General features: G+C 41.6%; 1 protein-coding gene across 4 annotated transcripts; it reads right to left on the reverse strand.

Annotated features, from left to right (window-relative positions):
* Nucleotides 1-8,886: 8,886 nt before the first annotated feature.
* Nucleotides 8,887-26,281, reverse strand: CAPSL (calcyphosine like). 4 transcript variants are annotated; one of them, XM_042860203.2, is made up of 6 exons: nt 26,148-26,256; nt 21,874-22,010; nt 20,387-20,564; nt 19,036-19,245; nt 16,717-16,820; nt 9,272-9,412 (listed from the first exon to the last, which is right to left on the reverse strand). In XM_042860203.2, exons 2-5 carry the CDS (start codon nt 22,008-22,010, stop codon nt 16,719-16,721), a joined length of 627 nt encoding a protein of 208 aa, XP_042716137.1. In that variant the 5' UTR covers nt 26,148-26,256; the 3' UTR covers nt 9,272-9,412; nt 16,717-16,718. The 4 variants fall into 4 exon arrangements, with proteins under 4 accessions (XP_042716138.1, XP_042716137.1, XP_005306974.1 ...); XM_042860204.2 differs by lacking the exon at nt 16,717-16,820 and having other exon boundaries at nt 8,887-9,412; nt 26,148-26,225; XM_005306917.5 differs by lacking the exon at nt 9,272-9,412 and having other exon boundaries at nt 11,622-16,820; nt 26,148-26,281.
* Between the last annotated feature and the right edge of the window lie 505 nt (nt 26,282-26,786).

Genomic DNA, 26,786 nt, shown 5'->3' on the forward strand with positions numbered 1-26,786 from the left:
CTATTATGGTATCTTTGAAAAGTGTCCACGCAGTTTGCAGGGATTTCACTCTAGTCACTGTACCTTTTAATTTCTGTTTAATTAACCTCCTCATTTTTGCATAGTTCCCCTTTCTGAAATTAAATGCCACAGTGTTGGGCTGCTGAGGTGTTAAATGTTATTATATTATGGTCACTATTTCCAAGTGGTCCTGTTATAGTTACCTCTTGGACCAGATCCTGCGCTCCACTCAGGACTAAATCGAGAATTGCCTCTCCCCTTGTGGGTTCCTGTACCAGCTGCTCCAAGAAGCAGTCATTTAAAGTATCGAGAGATTTTGTCTCTTCCTTTCGTCCTGAGGTGACACGTACCCTGTCAATATGGGATAATTGAAATCCCCCACTATTATTGAGTTCTTTATTTTGATAGCCTCTCTAATCTTCCTTAGCATTTCATAGTCACTATCACTGTCTTGGTCAGGTGGTCGATAATAGATCCCTAATGTTATATTCTTATTAGAGCATGAAATTACTATCCATAGAGATTCTATGGAACATGGTGGATTAATTTAAAATTTTTACTTCATTTGATTCTACATTTTCTTTCACATATAGTGCCACTCCTCCCTCCCCTCCCACCCTGCATGACCTGTTCTGTCCTTCCGATATATTTTGTACCCTGGAATGATTGTCCTCACTCCACCAGGTTTCTGTGATGTCAATATCCTCCTTTAACACGAGACACTCTAGTTCACCCATCTTATTATTTAGACTTCTAGCATTTGTGTACAAGCACTTTAAAAACTTGTCACTGTTTATTTGTCTGATGTGTCAGATTTTTTTTATGTGAATGTTTCTCGTCTGATCTGGCCTATACTTTACCCTCTTCCATCCTCTCCTCCTGACTAAAACCTAGAGAATCTCTATCAATAGACTCTCCTCTAAGAGAAGTCTCCATCTGATCCACGTGCTCCTCTGCAGAAATCGGCTTTCCCCCATCTCTTAGTTTAAAAACTGCTCTGCAACCTTTTTAATGTTAGTGCCAGCACTCTGGATCCACTTTGGTTTAGGTGGAGCCCATCCTTCCTCTATAGCCTCTTTCCCAAAAGTTTCCCCAGTTCCTAATAAATCTAAACCCCTCCTCCCTACACCATTGTCTCATCCATGCATTGAGACTCTGAAGCTCTGCCTGCCTACCTGGCCCTGCACATGGAACTGGAAGCATTTCTGAGAATGCCACCATAGAGGTCCTGGATTTCAGTCTCTTTCCTAGCAACCTAAATTTGGCCTCTAAGATGTCTCTCTTACCCTTCCCTATGTCATTGGTACCTACATGTACCACGACCATCGCTCCTCCGCAGCACTACACATCAGTCTATCTAGATGCCTCGAGAGATCCGCAACCTTCGCACCAGCAGGCAAGTCACCATACAGTTCTCTCGGTCATCACAAACCCAGCTATCTAGGTTTCTAATGATCAAATCTCCCATTACTAACACCTGCCTTTTCCTAATGACTGGAGTTCCCTCCCCCCGGAGAGGTAACCACAATGCGAGAGCATAACCTAACACCATCTGGAAGGAGGGTCCCAAGTATGGGAAGATTTCCCTCTGCTCCTGTTGACTGCTCTCCTTCCCTGAGCCTTTCATCCTCCTTAACAGCGCAGGGGCTGTCTGACCAAAGGTAGGACAAATCTACAGTGTCCTGGAAAGCCTCATCAACATACCACTCTGCCTCCCTTAGCTACTCCAGTTCCGCCACCCTGGCCTCCAAAGCCTGTACGCGGTCTCTTAGGGCCAGGGGCTCCTTGCATCGAATGCACACATACGTCACCCGCCCACCAGGCAGGTAATCATACATGCTTAGGGTTACCATTCGTCTGGATTCCCCCGGACATGTCCGGCTTTTTTGAGTTAAAAATAGCATCTGGGGGGAATTTGTAAATGTCCAGATTTCCCCCCCATGCAGAGCGTGCGCAGCTTACAGGGCAGCCAGCCGGATCGTGCCACTCGCACGGGGCTCCGGCAGCCAGAGCCCTTCCTCCACTTCCCCCTCCTCTCCCCTGCAACTTGAGACCACTCCCCTCCTCTCCCTCCCTCCCTCCCCCCCCCCTGCATTCGCAGATCGCCGGCCGGCCATTCGCCTCGGGCCTCCGGCAGTCTGGAGCTCCGACCCTGCTCCCCTCCCCCGCTGTCGAGCGCGCTGCTCTGCAGCACTCTGTTCTGAGCAGGACGGTAAGGGGGTCAGGGGGTCAGAGAAGCGGCAGGGAGGTTCGGGGGGGGGATAGTCAAGAGACAGGGAGCAGGGGGAGGGTTGGATAGGTCAGGAGTTCAGGGGGGGCTGTCTGGGGGTTGGGGGTGTAAGGTTTTGGGCAGTCAGAGTACAGGTGGGGGGGGTCTCAGGAGGGGGCAGTTAGGGGACAAGGCACAGGGAGGCTTAGGTAGGGGGTGGGGTTCTGGAGGGCAGTTAGGAGCAGGGGTCCCAGGAGGGGGCAGTCAGGGGACAAGGAGTGGGGGGAGGGATGGAGGTTCTGAGGGGGCGGGAAGTGGGAGGGAGTGGAAGGGGCAGGGGTGGGGCTAGGGCAGGACGGGGGTGGGGCTGGGGCGGGGCTAGGGCGGGGCTCCTCCCGTCCTCTTTTTTGATTGTTGAAATATGGTAACCCTATACATGCTACACTGAGCACAATAAACAGGATAGCCCCGACTCTACTGTTGGGCTTCTGCCTGCATTCTCTCCTACAGCTACCTAGGTTAATGAGAGGGGTATTTGTTTAAATCAAGAAGATTTGATTATAGTTTAGTTTAAAGGTTTTAAAGAATGGCAAGTGTACCTCACCCCCTTCCCAACTCCCTCTCGAAACTCCCTGTTAGCGACCCCTGTTCGCAAAGCTTCCTGGTTGCTGACTCACTGCTTCATAAAGCACTGGCCTCCCTGATAGCCCCGCCCCCTGAATGTATAATTCTGCTGAGAAAAAAAAATCTGCAGGGGACATGAATTCTGTGGCAGGAATAAATTATATTTGCAGTAAGCAGGCAGATTCTTGCTGGACACTGACTATGCATTTAGGAACTCCTCATGTGTATTTTTTTTTTATTTGAGTGAGTATATTGAATCTATTGTGCTGATTAAATGTACTCCTGCCTCATTTGTTTCAGGCAGATGAAAGCAAATGGCTGCTATGGAAAAATTCAACCTTTGCACTGGTAGTTAACTGCTCTATAGCATTCCTCACCATATAAGTTCCCCTCCCCACACTGCTTTTTTCTTTCCTAATTTTTTTTTTTTTTAATATAAATATGAAACCGAGGAAAGTTTTAATAAACTTTTAAAACACTGATCAAAAGGAGCATGCATATAGAATTATTTATTTACAAAATGTATGTAAATGTAGCAAACATCCTTATTTGTTTTTAGTTTTGTATTAGGAGTTAAATTCCCTCCAGCCTCGTCTTTAAAAATGGTAGAAAGACCCTTATGAAAGTCGTGTTTAAACTTTATGTCAATCTCCCTTATTCCATCTACTTAAATAATGTATTTTATAGCCTTTGACATTTATTGGAAATTAGCACCTGTTGACTTATGCTGTAAGCAGGCCTTTTATTTTAAACTTTGTAACTCTGGTTTACAGGATAGCCTTTGTAAAGTGTGAAGATTTGCAGGGGTGAATGTGATATTCCCATTGTTTACAATAAAAGTTTTAAAAGACAAAAGCCATGTAGTGAGCAACTGCAGGTAGGAGAAAGATAAGACTACCCTCCCCATCCCATCCCGCGCCCACCCTTGTTATCTAAAGCTGTTAACTTTTTGCAACAAAAGAATTTTTGGTTAGAGATAAAGATCTATTAGCATGTTTTTATATTGGCTCTAAACGGGACCCTGAGAAGTCAGCATTTTGAAACAAAGAGGTACCCCTTTGTCATGAAGCTATATTTTTCTAATTATAAAAAGGAGTAAGATAAAGACTAGCCCTGTTTACCCTTGTTATCTGAAGAAACAGCCTTAAGGCCCTCCCCTCCCCCAACTCCCTGCCCCCCACCTTTTTTTCTTAATTTAAAACTGTGTTCTTTTGCTAACATACCATTTTTAATCATAGCAAAATCTAGCATGTTTTTATATTGGCTCTAAACGGGACCCTGAGAAGTCAGCATTTTGAAACAAAGAGGTACCCCTTTGTCATGAAGCTATATTTTTCTAATTATAAAAAGGAGTAAGATAAAGACTAGCCCTGTTTACCCTTGTTATCTGAAGAAACAGCCTTAAGGCCCTCCCCTCCCCCAACTCCCTGCCCCCCACCTTTTTTTCTTAATTTAAAACTGTGTTCTTTTGCTAACATACCATTTTTAATCATAGCAAAATCTAGCATGAAAAAAACAGCATTGATCATTTTTGATTGAGAGGTACCACAACAAAACGATCTGTTACAGGGGTGTTTTGTAGAAGTTTAATGCAATAAAAATGTTTAAGAAGCACTACCCTATCCTTTCAAACTGCTAGCAAAAAAGGGCCCTGCCCTCATGGATGACAATAAGGCGGCAGGAAGCAGCTTTGTCTGCCTGAGGAAGCCTCTGATGAAGTGAACAATGGCCCCCAAAATTACAGGGAAATAAATCACTTGCATTTTAATGTTGAAAGTATTTAAATTAATGTATTTTTACTATGGAATTATTTTATACCTGCTCAAAATATTAAAATTCAAGACAGATAAATAAGGTTCACAGCACATTAGCCAATCCCTCAAAAACAAAGGAAATCTGAAATGAGGCTAAATGTTATGTTTGAAAGAAGCTAGTTTTTTAATTTAGTGTATATATATATATATATATATACACACATACATACATACACACACACACACACACACACAGAGCCAAACAATCCTAAATTAATATAATATAGCATTCTGTGATATACAAAAAAAGATCCTAACCTGAACAGGATAAATCTGAGAGAAAAACATGACATTAACAAAAGACTGTTGAGCTGTAATAATCTAATCTCCCCCAACCACCCTGAACACTTTTGTATGACTCCATTTGAGGGGAAATCTTATCCCAGTCTCTGTGGGATTTGCCTTTAAGAAAAACTTTGATTTTAGGGTTTATGCTTCGGAACCCTCTCACCCCAATCACAGGTGAGGGCAGGGTGAGGGGTTTCCAGTCCTGATAGGAACATCAAACACCACACACACACACACCCCAAGAGCTTGGGAGAAGAAATTTCTGAGCAACCTGCTTTCCTTTCCTTCCCAGCCCGACTGAAAGACACTCACTCAGGAAAGAGTCCATCCCCTTCATTACCTCCAATGCTACACTGAAATTGCTGTATAGCTGGTAATGGTGCTAGCCTAGGTGGTACTTGCAACAGCAATCAAGTCCCTGGAAATGGCTTGTCACATCTGCAGCTGCACTAGCTCAGGAGGGCCAGAAAGACTCTGCACCCCAGTAACTCCAGAGGTTAATCTGGATCGAGATGAACCAACAAGAGCAACAAGCATGCAGCTCTGTAATAGTTAGGGTTGCCAGGTGTCCAGTTTTCAACTGGAACACTTGGTCGAAAAGGGACCCTTCCCAGCCCAGTGAAAATGAGCGAGTGAGTGAGGGTGGGGGACAGTGAGTGACGGGGGGAATGGAGTGAGCGGGGCTGGGCCTCAGAGAAGGAGTGGGGCGAGGGTGTTCGGTTTTGTGCAATTAGAAAGTTGTACATTCTGTCACTGAATGCTGGGCTCATAGATTATACTTAGCTGATGTGTCCTATTATGCTATTTTTAACTTTAAAAAATACATTTAAAAGGAAAACTGAGAAATCGGCTATTCAATAAACATAAATTTAAGACTGGCCGCCTACAGTAAAACGGTAGTGCCTTTCTTAGCTACTTTTACGTATCGCTGCACAGCATCAATCAGCGTTAGCCATATGGGGCTACATTTTCTGGGATGCAGCTGAAACAGGACGTATAGTCTGTATAAGGAACTAGTTCCATTAGAGCAGCGACCAACGTTTTAAAAAGCAGATGCCTAAAGTTAGGCACTAACAGGTAAGATTTTCAAAAGAGCTCAGCACTCTACAGCTTCAATCTAGGCACCAAAATAAGCATCCCATCCAATTCCCAGTGAAATCAACGGAAAGGCCCCCATTGATTACAATGCATGTTGGATCAGGCCCTTCATGCATAGATCTTCCGAACAGCTCAGCCCCTATCTGGGCACTAACGTGAGGGGACGAGATTATCGGACGTGCTTGGTACCCGGCGGCCATCGGTGGGCTTTCTTGGAAAATCTGGCCATTGACCATTATTTTGGCTCCTAAATTAAGAGATTTTCTGAGGTGCTCAGCTTGAATTCACATTTGACATTTTTTGTGTGTGTGCTTGCACATTTAGGGGAGTGTAGACCTGGACACGCAAAGTATCATCAGAATTATTAACAAATATAATGGACTCGTTTTAAGATACATATTTCAGTTCCCCTTTGGGGAAAAAAAATCCACTTCAAAAAAATGGCACTATCAGCATTTTTGATGCATGGCCAAATTCTGGATGACATCATGCAAAACGTCCTGCCACAAGCAACAATGCGAGGGTGTGTCTCCCAAACCCCCGTGTGTAACAGGGTTACATAGCAGTTATAATCAGTCATGCAGTTTCCTTAGTTCAGCTGAAAGGTGGAGGAGTTTGCTCAGCCACTATTCACAGATCACTATGTAGGCTCAGGTACTAAATAGGTCTGCATATGCCAGATTAGATAGAATATATGGACAGCTTTTTTTCAGCACATCCTGCCCAAACCACACGCTTTTCTCCTATGCTACATACTCGTGGGCAGACATGTTCTGTTGGTTCTCCTGTCAGCAGCGTTTGGTCAGATTGTTTGACTGGTGTGTGGCAGATTTATGCTATCTACATCTGACGTAGATCTGCATTTATAGGGCCATACATCTGTCAGGCTCCTCAGGTGGCTTTTTGTGCTAACATCACATGCACCAGTCAATGCTCCCTTGGCATCAATGTTCCCGTCTATTTGCAGCCTCGTTTGCACTGTGTAAACAACTTCTAGTAGCCACGTGCCTATCAGTGAAACAAACACTGACCTCTGTAAATAAAAAGATCAATAGTGAGCGAAAGCCTGTTTGTAGTGACGCTGAGCCAGAAATGTTAATTGCCTCCCAAGACTCAATTTGTTCCCGGCAGATATTATTAGTTTGTTTACCAAACCTATTCCTCTTGTACATGTTCATCAGACACTATAGCAAAATAAACCTTTGCCTGAATGCCTCATTAGGAGGATAAAAGGCCTTCTAACATCAGTGATATATATATGGGAGCCAATCCTGCACAGGACCAAGAAACATTTAAGTGGATGAGATGCAGAAAATGTCTGGATCAGCAAAGTAAATTCTATATCATTCAAAATCTTGCCCCATCTTGCAAGGGACTGAAAGTCAGATTTAAATAGGTATCAAAGCTTCTAGAAATGCAAACAGGAGTCAACTCTCATTGAGGTGCTGATTATGCCCATCTCCTACCAGGGCCGGCTCCAGGGTTTTGGCCGCCCCAAGCAGCCAAAAAAAAAAAAAAAAAGCCGCGATTGCAATCTGTGGCAGCAATTCGGCGGAAGGTCCTTCGCTCTGAGCTGGCGTGAGGGACCGTCCGACGAATTGCCGCTGAATAGCTGGACCTGCCGCCCCTCTCCGGAGTGGCCGCCCCAAGCACCTGCTTGCCAAGCTGGTGCCTGGAGCCGGCCCTGTCTCCTACTGAAATTATTGGGAGTTGAGGGCACTGCTTAGTATAGTTTCAAATCTCAGTTCTGCAAAGTGAAGAGAAGGAAGCACTGAGCCCCCTCTCCTTCCACTGAAGTCAATGGCAATTGGATACATTCAGCACATCCAAGGGTTGTTTGTCAGCTTACAGAATCAAGCCAACAATTTTGCTAGGTGCTGTGAATCTGCATCTCTCAGAGGGTCAGCGCAGCTCCTTACTTGGTTTTCGATTAGTCCTTCCTCATGCAAATTCCATTTGACAGGCCAAATCATGAATGGTGCTGAGCAACGCTGACTTCCATGAGTGCTGCAGGTGCTCTGCACCTCACAGGTCCGTGGTGCTGACCGCAGTCTCTGCCACAGGGCGATTACCCAGACACTTAAAGATGGAACTGTGTGTCAGATTTGGGGCTTGAATCTGAGATGGGTGCAAAATGGACTGCACAGAAAATGAACGAGTGGTCATGACAGCTATCTCTCACTCGCACAACACATGCTAGAATCTAAGTGCTTGTTGCAGTACATCCAGGAGTCAGATCAGTGCTGGGTTTTACCATTATAGCAATCCCTAACCAGCACTCAAAGCTCAGAATCAGCCCCCTGCTGGAAACATATACATGAGGTTGTTGGAATTATATAGACAAATTTGGCAGTCTTCTCCTATTTGCTTACACAGAGATATAACTTCATTGTGAGTCTTTTCTCCATAAATACATTACCTGTTATATGGAACAGGTTTTTTTTGTTTGTTTGTTTTTTAAGAGGAACAAACCTGGATAAGAAGTTCAATCTTGTATTCATTGTAGTCCAATAGCAAAACTCCCATTGACTTCAACGGAAGCACAAGCAGTCTTAAAGAATATTTACCATAACTATAGCCCCTATCTTCAATGTGCTTATGTCATTGGTAATTTTACACACGTGACTAGTCCCATTGAACTACTCACATGCTAAGGTATTTGCAGGGTTGGGGCTCATGTTTGTAAAACATAATTTACATTCGTCTATACTGGATTAAACAGATGGGGTTTGATAGTTAATTTGTTCTTTGTTTTATGCATTTGTTGTTTCGGTTGCAGGCTTTTGAGGTTGTCTTTTTAAACTTGTTAAAATGTAATACAAAGGAAACTTTAAAAATAATCATTCAAAATTATTTCAGAGTCAAATAAACCTCTTATTATGATGATCAGTATAGAACAAAACATTACAAATTAGTGCTTTTATATACATCAGGAATATCTACATTACAAATCTAATACATGGCCATACAACAGACAAGTGATTACACTGAAAATGCAATTGCAAACTTAAATAGATTACCACATCTCCTAGCTCACTCAGTTCTTTTGACTGTCATTAAGCCCTGCATGTTAATTGCCTATTACGAGCCCCCTATTGAAAATATTAAAGCATATACAAGGGTTGAGTTAATTGGGATTTTGCAGGTGCAATGTCATTGCATGTTTCTGAAAATCTAGCCCAAGGAATCAGCTGAAAAAAATCAAACCCACACTGAACTCCTGAAAAACATTGCACTTCTTTATAGTCTCTGATGCAAAAAGTAGTAATAGCAAAAATCATAGTTTCCAGGATTTCATCATCATTAGATTGAAGTAGGCATCACTATCCACAGACGCACTAACTCCAGCGTAATAGTTCAAAAACTCATCTTTTGTCACCTAAAACCAAGAAAGCCAAAGTTAACTATTAGCCACACTGACACCATACACTGAGAATAGACCAAATCAGAAAGTTTAATACATTCCAAAAATGTTTTAAACATTTGACTAGTATCATTCAGCTATGTCTGATTATGTCCAATTGTCAACCATTTCAATATCGAAATTCATTGTTACTGGCAACTTTTGCTTGTCTGCAAAAATCTCTGCTCACATAGGTATCAAAATTGAGAGTCTGAAACACTCCCAGTTCCTACAGTGAGAACTGGAGCAGGACCCTTTGTCCTGAAATGATGAATATGAGAAAAGTTACCAGATGTTATTAATCACAGCAAGATAGGAATAAAATTCACAACTCAGATCACAATAGAGTAAAGTGGTCCAGTAGTAATGCCACCACCAGCAGGAATATGGAGAAGAAATGACAAGGTTAGAACAGCAACCCAGTACCTTTCAAAAGGAGCAATTAAGAGAAAATACATTTTAGAAATATCTTAAGAACTGAAATTATGGTATAAAACTAGAGCTGGTTGAAAGTTTTTTCCCCAAAAAATAATTTAGACAAAAATGAAAAAAATAATCAGCACAAATTCATATTCTGAAAAATGTTGGCCAAAACCCAAAATATTTTGGATTTTAGCCAAAATATTTGTTTTTGGTGGTTTTTTGTTTTGTGACAAAAATATCATTTTTTCTGTGGAAAGCAGACACTTTTAATAAATATTTCAATTAGTCAAAATCCCCATTTTGAATACTAATGGGATCCTACCACCATTCCTCAGGCAGAACTTCCACTGACGTCAATGGGAGTTTTGAATGTGGATCAATAGCAAAGATGTGCCCATGTTCATGTAGAAAAGTATTCTCCTTATTCAGGGCTAGGTTCAATATAAAATGTACAGCGCCAGATTTTTAAAGGTATTTTGCTGCTAATTCTTATTGAAAGCAATGTGAGTTAGGCACCTATATACCTTTACAATCTGGCCCACAATGCCTAAGCTTCTACATCAAGGGTGTGATCCATGGAGGTACATTGGAGCCTAAGTCACAGGTTTAGGCACCACTGTAGTCTACCACTACCTAACCCTGTATGCACCTAAACTCATTTGGCACCTACGTTTTTACAGTAAACATTCTCGTTTTTTTGCCTCTGAGCATGCATGCCACTGACTCAATTTAGGCATCTGTGCACCTGTCTCCGGCCTAAGCCCCAGAGCAATTCGCAAACTGGGAAAGACAGGCATTTGGCAGCGTAAGTCACATGCAGAGGCCTGATCTGGTAGGTGTGGGCAGAGGCTGCCTAGTGAATCGAATCCCTCAAGTAAGTGCCCACAAAACGAGCGAGGCACGGGGGCACTTATGGAACATTCTGATGTGGGACTCTCTCAATCTCTCCTATTGAAGTTGTTCCACTTTAGTCAAGCCATCCCTTATCTTGGGTGAATAGCTAACCAGTAAGCTAAAGGTTTTAAGGGAGAGCCACCTCTGCTCCCCTCCCCCCCCGCCCCCCCTGCCTTTGCTATTTTATTTCAGGCCCTACATGCATTTAGCCACCTATCTTCCCCTGGTTCACCAATAGCAAGCAGAGATCGTCACTTCCCTGCAGCCTGGACTTAAGGATTTAGCACACCCACCCTCTAGTAAGGGGTGGGTTTACAATTAGGCACAATAGGCACGTGCCTAGGGGTGCCGGCGTTCTAGGGGTGCCTTACCTCTCAAAAACTGTGTGCAACACGTAGGGTGACCAGACAGCAAGTGTGAAAAATCGGGACAGGGGGTGGGGGATTATAGGTGCCTATATAAGAAAAAGACCCAAAAATCGGGACTGTCCCTATACAATTGGGACATCTGGTCACCCTAGCAACACAAAGGGGGCAGGCACTGAAGATGCTGTGCCTTGGGGTGTGTAGGGTGTACATCCGGCCCTGTCTCTGGTTAGTATCTCCCCCCAGCATGCTGCCTTTCTAGATCGCATTTCTAGCTGCCTCTTGCTCTCCATTCACTGTATAGGAGCCTAGGTGCCTAATGCAGGCTTTGTGGATTGTAGTGCTGTTTCTGTAATTTTCTAGGCACCTAAAAGTTAGGTGCTGCGATGAGTAACATCACAATGCTTACATCCTTTTGTGGCACTGGGCCCATTTACGGCTATAGAATTGTTTTTCAGTTACCAAAGGTATAGAAGCTACAAAATGAAGACAGACATATGCATGGTGTCAAGCGGCAGGCCACAGCTTTTATTAAACTTTTAACACAAGGCAGGGGTACTACCCACTCATCACCCACACTCTTCTATACCAGGCATTTAATTGGTTCCAGTGTGTGTGTGTGGGGGGGGGGGGGGCGGGGTTTACAGGGCTCCTCACCATATAACCTATCACAGGCACCAAGTTTACAAGCCTCCTTATCATATAACCCATAACGCAGGGTAGGTTCACCCGAGTCAGTGACTAGATTGATCACTCCCCCTCCCAAATCCTACCACACTGCCTGGTATCACAATTCCTGTCCAATCCATTCCCTCACATCCTGGAGCCCTACGTCAGTACCTGCAACTGACACATGCACTCCCTCATCTCCGAAAACTTCCAGCCAATTGTAATGGATCTCCCTGTGGTCCATCACTGAACCCCTGTGTCCAGGAATATCTTGGTGACCTCTCTACTGTCTGCTATCAGCCACCAGGGCCTTTGCATCAGCCACAGACTGCTAGGAAACACTTTTTCTCCCAGCCTTACCTCCTGAGCTGGATGTAAGGAGTGGGTGATGTCGGAGACACTACGATGGGTCCACACCAGCTAAGGCTTTCCATCTGCAGGGGAAATCTCTACCGGCTTGATCTGCCAGTTTTAAAGCAGCTTTGTGTGAGGAGACTAGCACCAAGGTGCCCAAACAAAGTCAGATTCTCAGTCTGCATTCAGGAATATGTTTAGTTACCCAATTGTTCAGAACTTAATTACCTTGAACCAGGAGCATCTTTATGATTTACATATTAACTGCAGGCTTCATGCGGTTAATATGAATTAAACAAGGATTTGAGCACATCAGCCCAAATGTCTCTCTCTCTCTCCCTGTCCCCACCCTGCAACTCCCCCACCCCCAACCAAACTAACAAAGAGGAAAAACTAAGTGGAAGTTTCCATATTGTTGAGGAATTAGGGCCTATGGCAAGTCAGTCAATTAAGACCCAAGGCTCAATGGGAGAATTCTGACTCCAAACCTGCATATGCTGGGGCTCCCATGTGGATGACTAGCCTCTCAATGTAATTTCCGATTCCTCCCACCCCACCGGTAGAATGGCTTGTTTAGCAGCCCAGCTCACTACCCCAATGGCTCCATTTGCTTATCATTCTCGTCTCTGCCAGAGGTACAAGGTGAAGAATGAAAGTTAATTCTGCCTGCACTAGCATTAACTCCTGCTGTATTTTTTGCCTGTAAAACCATTTGTCCCTGAGGAACATGCTCTGTGGAGCAGCTGCTCTCTGGATCTCTACCTTTCACACACCAGGGGAGCTCAAACACATGGTGCTTGTTTGCACCAGCGAGCTTCTATGGGCTCAGGCAGAGGGAGGGAAGCTGCTGCTTCTATGAATCAGGGTAACATGCGACCAGAAGTCCTGCTCCTTTGTCCCCTGCACAGATTGGAGGGGACCACAGAGCTCATTGTTAACAATGGTTTTCAACTGCGGCTTGTGTTCCAATTTAGGATTCTGTGCTGCCCTTGAGCCACATGTGTCACTCCTACTGACATCAGTGGGCGTTCCACATATCAATCAAAAACGCTACATACTTCAGACTAAGTTGTTCCCCCACAATTTATACCACCCGGTGTAGCTTGAGTTTCATGATCAGAAATGAGAAATCACCCCATCGAACAAAGTGCTAAATAACATTTTAGAATCTTAATTCCAATCCTAGATAAACTGGCGTGCATTACCACGTATCTTCTAATAGCCGCTGCCGTGCCGATTGCAGCATCGAGCTCTAGAAGATATATGGTACAGCCACACAAGCCTCTCTACAGCATCTCTTCGGTATTTACTTTGTTTAGACCAAAGCGCACAAGAAACTACAGTTTAACAGATGCTCTCTAATGGATTCAGCTTCATGCAATGCAATTTTACAGCTATCCCTTTTTACAGTAGAGCATACAACAGTGCTAGAGACTGCTGCTGGCTCCAAGCATACAGCACTGAGACCAGACTCAACCCTTAGGTCCATACTGCCTTTGATCTATGCACTGAACTTCTGTTAAAGTCAATGCAAGTTTTGCCCAGGGGTCAAGGGTGGCAGCATCTGGTGCTTAGTATATAACTTTTTCAATTTAGCCGCCAATGTGCTATGCTTGTTTGTATGATTTTGCATACCTGCAAATAAAACTATATTTGTTATAGTAGAGATCCCCATTGAATTCTACTATATTTGCTAGAGGGCAAAAAATATTTCAGCTCAGCTCTTTTCCCCCCCTGCATACAATGTACCATTTCTGCAGTTACAAGTTTTGTTTTAAAAAGCGGACTGAGGGCTTGATTCTACTGAAGTGAATGGGAACATTGCCAGAGGAATTAGAATCAGTAACAGTTCCACAGAAGCGTTCAGGGTTCTTTATTCACGTATAATGCCTTCCAGAAAAAAGTGTGTGGCAGGGGAGGGACCATAGAACACCAGGGTTGGAAGGGTTTAGTTTGGTATAGGGTTGGAAGGGACCTCAGGAGGTCATCTAGTCCAACCCCCTGCTCAAAGCAGGACCAATCCCAGTGGCCCAGAATTTACGTACAGAGAATCCAAAGGGAGATCAGCTGGTTTTCAGCCTATGGCAATAATGGCCACCGAGTCCTGCTGTCTGCAGAATGGGATGTACCAATTCTGTCCCTGTTCACCTCACTCACTTCCCTGCACAAAGTTCCGTTACTCAGGGTTGGTGCAGTAAGGGAAGGGAAATCTAATCTCAAAGCAGTGATCTTTCATTAATCACAATGGTCTTGATCCTTTGCTCCCTGAAGTCAATGGCAAAGTTCCCACTGACTTTAATAGTGTATGATTAGGGACAATACGTTTTGCAGTGTCAGAGCTTTTCATCCATTTACAAAGAAAAAATTGCGTTTGAAAAGGGATATTGCACTTGGCCTTGAATAAATGTTAGAATTTTATATGGTTAGTATTAAACAGACAAACTGGTCAAGAGTTAAGGTTAGTAAGGCAAAACTTTTCACTTCACTTGATTAAATGTCAGCACAACAGATCACTGTGGATTTGGGGAGTCTTTAGATATGGTATATGCCAGAGTGGGATCATTTTTCACTTTGTGACTCTCACAGCCCACTAATGTTACATCTTTATTTAAAATGTGCAAGGTAGATAATATACCTGTTACAGAACCAATAAATAAATTAATAAGAAAGTGGCTACCTACAACTGCCAGCATGTGAAATGGCATATGTATTATTCATGTAAGGCACCTTTCTACTTCATGTACATGAATTTATTTGTTGGTCCACAACAGCATCACATTATGTAAAGAGCCCTCATTTCCCTGATGACACATATTATCTAATCAAAATAATTTCCCTTTCCATTCACACCGACTTCCATAGTTATTAATATATGCAAGTGTGCAGAGCCTTACCGGATCAAGGAAAACATTGAGATTGCACAGCCTGTGGTGAGGAATTCCAGATACCTACTGTTGTGATGATAGGTCATATTTAAACAAAATAGCAAGTGTGTGTCCCATAAGGCCAGGATTCCAAACAGCTCGGGGCCAGATTTTAGAGTGCTCAGTAGCTACTAACTGCCATTGTAAGATTTAAGGTTAGATTTTCAAAAATCACACACTGAACTTTTGAAAATCAGGCCACTTAATTTGGTATAAAGCAACAAAGAGTCCTGTGGCACCTTAAAGACTAACAGATATATTGGAGCATAAGCTTTTGTGGGTGAATACCCACTTCGTCAGATGCATGTAATGGAAATTTCCAGAGGCAGGTATAAATATGCAGGCAAGAATCAGTCTGGAGATAACAAGGATAGTTCAGTCAGGGAGGATGAGGTGCCACAGGACTCTCTGTTGCTTTTTACAGATCCAGACTAACACGGCTACCCCTCTGATACTTAGTTTGGTATGTAAATAAGAGCAGAGCTCTTGAAAAATCTAGTGCCACTTCTGGGTGTTAAGCGCTTGTGAAAATGTGGCCCATAGCACTTTTTGTTGGCTCTGAACATGGTTCAATTTGTTGTCAAAACCTTGAGTCTTTTACTAAGGATTGAGAGATTGAAAACAAAAGTATATGACACTTGCACAAATTAATTGGAGTAAATCCTGCTCCATGTAAACCATTTACATGACAACAATTTACTCTGGGGCAAAGACAAACTGACAAGAGAAATGAGAAAAGGAAACAAAGCAAGGATAACTAGAGGAAGTATGGCTTTCGGTCAGGCCCCTTCTCTTACCATCCCTCTTCTCACAGGTAGCTGACCAGAGATCAGCTCTCACAGACATTGACATGACAGGAGAGTCCTATTATCTCTTCCAGTTAACTAATGTCCAGTCTTTTTCAGCAGCAAAGCCAAGAAAAAATAAGATTCTAAAGTTCTTTAGTTCATAAAAAATTCCCAGGAGAAGTAGCTTAGTAATATGTATAGTCTTTCAGTTTAGGTCCAGCATAGACACTGGGTGGAGCACTGGTAGGTAATCCAATTACACAGTTAAGAGAACATTGTAAAGCATCTATGCCCACTGGTGACTTTGATAAGAGAAACAGTAGACAGGTAGTCCCAGAGAATGGGAAGAAAGTCAAGAAACAAAGGAATAGAAAGAAAAAGAAGGAAGACAAATTTATGGAGCTTTAGGACAGTATACATGCTACAAAAATGCTTACACATTTATACACTGAGTATATACATCCCAGAATCCTCTGCTCTGGTGCTATGATACCTTCTTTGAAGCACAGCTGCCTAACATGAATTTGGGGACATGTTTGGGAACAAAAGGTGCCTAACACCTTTACTCAAACTGGTTACTCATCTGAGAGAAGAAACAACATAGATAAGGGGAGCAGGAGGAAAAGTGAGGGGCGTGATTATTGGCAGGGCTGCCAAATCTCCTCTTAGCCTATGATGTCCATCAGTTCAGCATGGTCCTGCCAAAACAATGTGGTAGAGTGAGTATTGTCTCTTCTGATATACTGAAATCAGCACAGTGACTACAAGGTACTATTATGGGAAACCTGACCATATTATTGTGCACATATTTAATCATGTGGAGCTAAGAAGATGGAAATAAAGTCTTGTTTCCTTAATCGTACAGTTAGAATTTCCAAGAATTTCTCATCATGATAATGAAATAGACATCAGTGTCTATTGAAGCGCTGACTCCTGCATAGTAGTTCATGAATTCTTCTGTTGTAACCTAAAGCAGAAAATTTTAAAACAGAAAAGGAAACCTTCATTCTTCATGTCATAACACATACATACTATACGTAAATAAACATCTGTAAATGAGCAAGATTTAAGCCATATACTGTACACCCTCTGCTTCAAGTTATCTTGCATTAGGAAGGAACCTAAGACAGGAGGGAAAATGAAGAAGATGCAACTCCTTCAGCAGTAGAAAGTCCTAAAATGTTCAGGTCCTGTTCTCTAAATAAACCTATTTAAAGTGAGTTCTCATCTTCCCTGAAAACTGAAAGATAGAATCAATGAAGCTGTGGTCCTTCAAAAAGACAAGTATTGCCATGTAATTTTCTCATTGACTCATCTGAATTTGGACAGCAAATTCATTACATTGTAATGAATGAATTGGAATGGGTTCCTGGTGCTATTGGGAGATTGTAGTTTTATATCCATTTATCAAGCTAAAGATGCCATTCTTCAGAGTAGATCTGACTAAAAGAGAGAAAGCAGTGTTTAAATCCCAGCTGAGTTTTGTTTATTTTGATATGCATTTCTGGGTTGAAACCATTTACAAAAGCAACTAGTCTACCTGTCCACTTTTTAAATTGGCATGACCTTTTATATGTGGAGAAATATTTTTCCAATTCTTCATTTATATAAATTGCATAGTTTTAATCTTTGGACCATTTATACAGTACTTTGAATAAAGCTATTATACAAAAAGATACCTCCCAGTCATTGTTCCCGTCTTGTGTTTGGGAGACACCTAAAACGATTCAATAACTGTGGGGGCTGGACCTTAAAGCCTGTTCCGCTTATTATAAACAGGCATCCAGCTTCCCAAGCTTGGCTGACTCAGCAAGACTGTGGTGCTTTTGCTAAGGTGATTTTTATTTGAAGCTCAGTACTAAGGCACATTGGCTAAAACAAATTAGTTCTGCTCACTAAACCAGACATCCTTGCCAGCTCCATTATATGAATCTCGCTTATCTGAAACCACCTGTTAACAAAAACAAGTCCAGGTCACCGCTGCTAACGTCAGGGGACATGCCCTTGTTTCAAATAACAGGAGGCTTTGGATAACTGAGGTGAAGCTCCATGAATTTACATCAGTGGTGTGGCTCAGATCAGACTCCAATTCAGAGAGGTCAAGTTTGTTGTTGAGAAGGACCTGTGGTCTACTGGATTAGGCATAAGACTTGGAAACAAGAGATGCATGTTCTGACGCTGACTTTTCTATGACCTTGAGCTCTGGTAAAGTAGGAACAATTATATTTACTTCCTAAATATGTTTGTATGTTGAAAATGTTTATAAAGTGCAAAAAACATTGTTAAGGCCAGTTAGTGGCACATGTGGCAACAGAAATCTGAACTCTGGTCTCAGTTCAGGAAAGCACTAAAGTATGTGCATAAGTCCATCTCCTTATTCATGACTGACTTCAATGCCATTTTACCTCAATGGTATTTAAGCACATGCTTAAAGCTAAGCACATGCATAAATACTGTCCTGAATAGGGATGCTTTCCTGAATCAGGGACTCCGTGCTTAAACTAGACCATGCATTGAGTTTTTTAACAGGTGGAGAATCTTCTCCTCACAGGGGGTTTGAAAATCAAGCTCTGTGTATTAGCAATAATTGCACTTTTCTTAATTATGTAGTGTGCTGTTGCCCTGAGGTGGAATGCATAGTCTGATGCCATATCACATTATTTGCAAATCAATCACAAGTAACTACAAAAATATCCCAAATCCTACAATTTTGCATATGTTCAAATTTTGTTCTATATGCAGCGGGCTTGGGGGGATGTCAGAGGCAGGCTGGAGAGGTGAAATCAGTGGATCTGCTGCTACATGATACCACCAACCACTGCCACGGATAGAGCAGCGGTACAAAAGAAGCTGCAGAGTGTCTCAGGTACAGAGCCCTGACCCAATGAGTACAGAACACGGGATTTAGTCCACTATACTTTGATTGCCCAAATTATTCAAAAAGATAGGTCTCTGCATTAAAAAAGCAGTTGGGTATTAATGAAGGGAAAGAAATAAAAGAACATTATCCTCATGGCTGTACATCCATTTTACTATTAATCTAAAGGATGTATCAATAAACACGGCACAGATGCACTGTACATGCTTTTAATTGTTGGATATTGGGCTTATTTTCTCACATAATAATTTTAGTTGTGCATCCAATGGAGCGCCCTTCAATTGCCTTGGGCTATTCCACTTACCTTCCCATCTTTCTCATACGGTGAATCAAAGTTATCTAGAAAGGATCTAAAAACTTGATCTTCTGTCCATTCTCCATTCTGATATTTGGGATGATGCTTTGCATTATACACCCCCCGTAAGTCTTCAATGGTTATAATACCATCACCGGTTTTGTCAAACTTCCTAAATGCTTGCATGATGACCTCTTTTCTGGCATTAGACATTGGAGGCTGAAAGCAGATATTAACAGATTAATCCTATGTCTGTCTGCTGTCTGTCCAGTTTCAGCTTCAAGCTTTGCTGCTGCTGTTACTAGTTAACATACTTTCAGAGAGCCTAGGACATGGTGTGCACATAAATGCTACCCAGAGAAGAGTGTGACTGTCATCCTGTTAGACAAGTGCTTGAGACAGGAAGTGCAATTCACCATTGACTAAATCAGGGGTAGGCTACCTATGGCACGCGTGCCAAAGGCAGCACACGAACTGATTTTCAGTGGCACACTGCCCGGGTCCTGGCCACCGGTCCAGAGGGCGCTGCATTTTAATTTAATTTTAAATGAAGCTTCTTAAACATTTTAAAAACCTTATTTACTTTATAATATATAACTAAACTATTGTTGTATGTAGACTTATAGAAAGAGACCTTCTAAAAACGTTAAAATGTATTACTGGCATGCGAAACCTTAAATCAGAGTGAATAAATGAAGACTCGGCACACCACTTCTGAAAGGTTGCCAACCCCTGGACTAAATAGTGAAACTGACTGTTTTCTGGCAATGGTAGAGGAACAAAGGTAGATCTATCAAAAGGTAGAGAAACAAACTGAAAAACCAGGTTAAAATGTTTTTTAGAAAATCTTTCTGTTCTCTCCATATTAGATGTCACTTGTAACAACAATAGGTATAAGAGAGATCTGTTTTTACATTTGTATTTTAGCAGTATTTACAGGCCCAAACCAAGATAAGGCCCCTGTTGTGTTAGGCACTGTATAAACACATGCAACGAGAAGACTTGCTGCCTTAATGAGTTTACAGCGTAAGCAGACAATCAAGAATTATCATCCCCATTTTACATAGGGAAGTGAGACCTAGAGAGAGTAAGTGATTTTCCCAAGGAAGTCTGTAGTAAAGCCCTGGAACTGAACCCCAGCTCCCAGTCCAGAGACTGACCCACAAGACCACCTTTCCTTTCTCATTTTTAGATGGAAATGAAATTCTTCAAACTGATGTTGTCCCTTCGATATTTCTGTAGATATTGGGATTACTGATAAAACAGAACTGCGTTGACCTATTACTTGACTGTTCGGCTAGTCATGGAACAGGATTTTTCTCATTTAGATAACAAAAAAGCACATTGTTTGGAAACTTACTCTTAAGGTTACAAGAAATTCATCAAAGTCTATTGTTCCGTTGCCATCTTTATCAAAGATATTGAAAAGCTCATGAGCTTCTTCCTTGTCTATCATCACGGCATAATCATTTAATCCTTTCAAGAATTCTTTGAAATCAAGGGTTCTGTTTTGGTTGTCATCCATAATCCGAAATACTCTGTGGAAAAACGTGTGTTTAAAATAAATAAAATGAAGAATGAGAATAGCACAAGAGGCAGAACTTACATAGAAGAATGACAGTTTATTAGGACTAGAAAGGGACACCACCACCTTATTGGGATAACATTTCCTCTTCCTAAAGTCTCTTCAGAGAAAAGGAGGGCTGCAGGTATTGAGGTGGTAATGAGCAATGCCTGTCAATCAGCATTGCTTACCCCACCTAGCCAGTTTGGCAAGGCCTATTTTCCATTCCCTCTCTCTGAACATGAAATGTGACCTTCACAAAACACAAACTACTAAATTCCACATGGAAGATGTTTTACTTTAAACAGGACTGCAGTAAAGGAAGTATACAAGTATTTTTAAAAATCCAACCCCAATATAATAATAATTATTATTGTATTGAAATTGAGCCATCTGGTAAATCATAGCTGTTGGGAATGGTTGAAAGAATTGTCAAACTCAGCTCAGAAGGAGAAAAAACTAGACCAGTGATGAAACAGAAAACTACATTAAAATTGGTGTCACATAGATGCAGTTGTGATACAACATGACTCATATATGATGTAATTACTAAAAAACATTTTCAGATTAAATGACTTGCCCAGGGTCACACAGGAAGTCTGGCCATGCACACAAGTCATTTTAATTTCTCTGTGCCTCACTTCCCCATCTGTAAAATGGGGATAATAATATTTCTTTTGTCTTTCTAATCCACTTACATTGAGAGGTCATTAACTAATATACACATGTAACTAACTAGTGCACACTGATCCTATGGCCGTGCACTTTGGTCTAATGGCCCTACCTCACAGCCAAGCCCTGTCCTGTATCAAAATTTTAAATAGGAAAACCGAGGCTAAATGTGCAAAGCAGGAAGCTTGTGGTCCAGACCATCAGCAGGTACAAATCAGTGTCATTTCACTGAAGAATAATGATTTGGATCTGGCCCTTGTACCTTTACATCCCTTTGTTTTGATGTTGGTGATGCAGATGCTTGCATTAATTTCAACTCCTGGCTCTTTCCGTTGCTTTCTTTTGTTTAATTGGTTAGCTGTGTATTTTTATTGAAAAATCATTGAAGAAAAAAAATAGTACTGGAGTTGCAGTTGCACTTCCCAAATCCAAACACCCCTGAACTCTGGAGCATTTGAAATCCTGGCTCCATGAAAGTCCGTTGGAGTTTTGCCACTGACGTCAATCAATAGCTGATATTTTGCAGCTTAAGCCCATTTTAGCCGCATTGATATAGCATCTTACTACTCAAATTCTTTGGTTTAATAATGTATTTGGGCTTCTTGATTTACCTGCCAAGTCCTTTGATGCCTGCAGACCCCCTTGCTAGACACTGCAGCCGAAGCCTCTCAATTGGGTCTGTGGTTTTGGCCAGGTTTCTTTTGGCCTGGACTGCCATGTCTCGGTCATGCCTCGCTGTACCAGGCATCTAGAACAAGAATTTCCTCCTTTAGCACAGATTCACAGAGCTGAAAAAGGCTTTATCTGATGGGCACTGATTACCAGGTATGGTCTTTAAAACATGGTCTTGAATACTGAAACCCATCTTACTTCCTCAGACTGCACAAATACTTCACTTGTAAGAGCTTTGTGCTCGTTAATGAATTACTAGAAAGACTTTTGTGGCCATTTGATATTATCAGTCAAAAATATCATTGCACAAAACTGGAAATCCAAGCTGCCCTTGGGAGGAAATGAACAGCTAGCAAGAGTCTGATCTATGCTAACCATGTGTAAATGCTAGCTCTCTCTGTGAGACAAACGACAACATAATGTAGCTGTGTGGCATGCTGCAAAAACCTACACAAATGCAGGCCATCCAGATGACCTTAATACTTCCACATGTGAGCAAATGTTTAGCAATAATATTTAGCAACTGTATAGGATTGTATAGGTCTCAGGTTCTAGGACCCTGTGTAAAAATGCAAAATTATTTCTACTAACTCTACCAGGCAGCCAAACCAAATGGACCCTGTTAGTGTTACAAACCATTTCTTGTTCAAGGGATCCATTTCCAACATACCATAACACATACAACATTCATTACAAATGTCACACAATTCATAGATTTCAAGGCCAGAAGGGGCCTTTATAAGCATCTAATCTGACATCCTACATTATACCTCACTCAATAATTTCTGCATCATGTCCAGAATTTCTGTTTTAGCTATAGCATATCTTGGATTAAAGTCTTCAAGTGATGGAGAATCTACCATGTCCCCAGGGAAATTGTTCCAATGGTTAATTACCCTCATAGTAAAAAATGTACACACCCTTATTTCCAGTCTGAATTTGCTTAGCTTCATCTTCCAATCATTGGATCTCATTATGCTTTTTCTGCTAGATTAAAGAGCTGTCTACTATCAGAAATCTCTTTTAAAGATTTTAGACCATGATTAAGTTACTTGTTAACCTTGTCTTGGGTAGGGTAACTAAATAGATTGACATTATTAAGTCTCTCACTAGAAGGCATGTTTTCCAGACCTCAAAACAATCTGTAGCTCTTTTTGGAACCCTTTCCAAGTTTTCAACAATCTTTCTGAAGTGTGGACAGAACTGGACACAGTATTACAGTAATGTTCACCCTAATGCCGTATACGGAGGTAAATCCACCTCCCAGCTCTTAACATTTATAGTTTAAAATGCAAGTAATAGTAATATTTAGCACTTGTAAGGCCTGCATACACTTACATAAACTCAACACCGCAATTATCAACACATTTCATAAGGCTGAATAAATCAATTGTTTGAATTCTATTCACAAAGATATTCTTCTGCATAACTAACACATTACACTGAGAAAACACTTACATCTTGGATATGACTTACGTGTAATATAGGACATTAGAACTATAGTCCTTTCAAAATCTTTACTGCACATTTAATAAACATATATCAAACCATCCTGCAGCATGCATCTAGTAGAGAAGATGATGGTAAAAATGCCTGAACACTGTCTACACTACTGCTTATGCCATTGCTAGGACCAGTGCAGCTTCGTCATGCTGGTATATGGTGTGTAGACAAAGCCCTGAAGTGCAGTAGGAAGTGCACTTTTGTTGCCCTATTGAGGACTGTTGCTCTGCCTTTGGGAACCCATGGACATGTCTTTAAGAAGCCTGATTCAGAATCACTACTAAGACATTAGCATGAGAGGAATTAAACAACTCCTTATCTCCAACAATCAAAATATTGCTTTCAACGTGCACTGCTACCTTCTAAAGCTCCCTTTCCACAGACTCCCAATATGTAGCAAATAAAGCAACCAATCCTGTATTTGTTCAACTTAATGGCAACATTCTGCTTGACCTCAGTGGGAGCAGGATCTAGCACCAGATCTTTGAATGGACAAAGGTTATAGAGCCAAGTCACAGTAAAACAAAAAACCATCATCTTCTGAAAGACATGATTGCAGCAAAGCCAATAGCTGCTGGTTGTTAATGCTGGATTTTCCACTAACTGATACTAAAAAAATATCTTATGTTTGAATGGGTGATGGGTGAAAATCCCCAAAAATAAAATAAGGAATTTCCTCTTGTGACCCATCAAGGGGCATAGCAACAGTCTGATGAGGGGTGAGAGACACCTGAAAGATTTAGGACCACATCATACCATTTTGCAATAAATTATGGTGCTTCCAAAATTAGACTCTCCATGGGGAAAGGAAATTCCAGTCTCTCCCAGAGGCACCCCTCTGCAGACTGCTTGGCCTTGTCCCCCGTGTCAGCATGGCTTCTTCATGAGGCCACTCATATTGTGCTTATGCCACATTCTCCAGGTATACACTGGAGTGAGCATAGAGCAAGAGCTGATTTCGCTCAGGGAATTTCCAAGTGGGATGCATGCAGTGGAGTTGCTGCTTCTGCCCTTCACATTCCCTTCCCCTATTCTGTACCAATTTTCTCCTCTCTGACGGGGTAAGGATAGGGCACCATTAGTCTGCTCCCCAGACCTCTGCGGCACCTTGGGGAGTGCAAAAGCAGGTTTCCACAGACAAGCCAATCCAGTCTGGTGGTTACTGGAAAACCCTTTGCAATCAGTGCCTTTAGACATAACCATCAGTAGAATTACACCAGGGATAAATCTGGCCCTTTTACATTCACAGCAGAAACTGGATTAAAGTAACGTCACAGTAAAAACTGATCAAACGAATAATAAACATGACAATTTAGGCCATGAACCTGCAGTTGGAGACACTGATGTGGACCCTATGTCCATGTGATTCCCACTAAGGTCTATGCAGATGCAGAGTCCATGCTAGTGAATCTGATTGCAGGATCAGGATCTTACACTGTACATCTTGTTTCACTTGTTTTGTTCCATAATAGCATAGAGAAGGATAGAAAAGCCCTTCTCAGTCATAGAGTCCAGACCCTTTCTGAGTCAGAGTTATTCCCTATGGTAGATCTTCCAGTCCCACTCAGTGGTATGACCTCTTTCTGCAGAGGTGATGAATTCACAGCCTTCTAGATATTTCAAAAATCACATGACTGCTGCAATACTGCCTTCCTGATGTAGCACATAGAACAAAAAGGAGTAACAGAGTGGGCAAGGATTTATGGGTGACACATAACTTTATTATCCCAGAGTTCCGAAGGTTAAAAATATGCATGATTACTAAAAGATTTAGTGACTATATACACTTTAGACATGCAGAAAAACAGCTCTACATGTGCCTTATAAACATGCATTAATAGCCATTGATAAAGCAAGGAAAGGTCATTATACTCATCTCATATGTCTTTGCTTCCTATCCCAACTGTACAACATCATCAGCTGTCTCCCATAAGAGAAGGGTGACCTGGTCATTGATTTTTTTAATTCCTTACCATTAAACAGAGTTTTGTATTGAATAATTGTTGAAGTTTTTAGCAATTACAGTTGCCTGAGTTAACTTTTTACTGGCTATGGTGCTTCACATAGGATGGTCAGAGTAAAAATAAATTAAGATTTATTTTTATTGTAAAAATAAAAATGAAATTTCAGGCTGGGTTTTTCAAAGAAACTTTAAGGAGTTAGACACCCAAATCCCATTGAAATATAATGAAAATTGGATGCTTAGCCCCCTTCAAGTCATAGAGTTTAAGACCAAAAGGAACAATTAGATCATTTAGTCTGAAATCCTGCATATCACAGACCATTACTTTTCACCCAGTTACCCCTATATTGAGCCCAACAGAACCTTTTAAGACCCCCTGCCTTATTTCTCTGAAAAACTCTAAAGTGCATGGTATGAAAGGTGAAAACACACATCATTCTTTGGATTATAATAGTGCCCACAAGGTGCTAATTTCTGTCAAAACACAATTACACACCGTCCCTGCCCCAAAGAGTCCCAATCCATGGAGACTTAACAGCTCAAACTCTTGACAATCTCTTTTGTTTTTTGTTTTTTTCCAATAGCACTCCTACAAATAATCTGAACATCAAAACCTCGTAATTGTTTGCCAAGTTTCTTACTCGTCATTTTAAAAGCATGACTTTCTGAAACCACAGACTTTCATATAACTGCAATGTTTGAATTCCCCAGTCCCCTACCTTTAAATTCCTAAATTAAATTCTTTACCTTTAACGTTAATCTGTAACCTGTTACTTCTACCTGAAACTATGGACGCTTTCTTGTTCAGCTTGGAAAACTGGTCCTGTCTCTCTCCCCACCACCTCCTCCTTCTCTCCTCCAGGTCACGCCCCTGTTGCTTTGATTGGATAGCTCATGGTAACTGAAGCAGGGCCATAGAAAGCTCCCAAATTGACTGGAGGGATTCCTTGTCCATCTATCTCATTTTACTTGTTTACATATCCCAGCCCCCACTTTTTCAGGAGCTTGGAGTTTACCGTCCTGTGTTTCCAGGGAGACGTTGGTCGCTGTGACAGGCCAAACCTTCCCTTACTGACTGAGCCACTAGCTAGGAGTAGTTGTGCTGCGCCTGTGTTGTGTGATTAGCAGATTTGTTTGTTTTGTTTTTTCTTTCTGTCTTCTAAATTGCCTCACCCTTCTCCTTTCTGCCCATCTGGCTGTATGCAGATCTTCCTGCAACATATGGATTAACAATGGAGGGTTTGACTCCATTTTCTTTGCCCATCCAAATTCCCTATTTAATAGAAGGGTTATGTAAAGATTACAAGATAGTGCTCTATCTAAACATGCATTTGTAAAAAATTACATCTATTCAAGACTTGATATGATTCCAAAAAACTCACTGCT

The sequence above is a fragment of the Chrysemys picta genome, chromosome 6 (assembly GCF_011386835.1).
Source record: "Chrysemys picta bellii isolate R12L10 chromosome 6, ASM1138683v2, whole genome shotgun sequence".
NCBI classification, from domain to species: Eukaryota; Metazoa; Chordata; order Testudines; family Emydidae; genus Chrysemys; species Chrysemys picta.

What these genes read in the sequence shown, in the direction of transcription:
- CAPSL (XM_042860204.2), bottom strand. Translation starts at nt 22,010, where the DNA reads ATGCCTGGTACAGCGAGGCATGACCGAGACATGGCAGTCCAGGCCAAA. An exon ending in GGCATCAAAGGACTTGGCAG is followed by an intron (nt 20,565 to 21,873) that starts GTAAATCAAGAA and finishes GTTTTTCCACAG; the next exon opens with AGTATTTCGGATTATGGATG. An exon ending in CGTATGAGAAAGATGGGAAG is followed by an intron (nt 9,413 to 19,035) that starts GTAAGTGGAATA and finishes TCTTGGTTTTAG; the next exon opens with GTGACAAAAGATGAGTTTTT.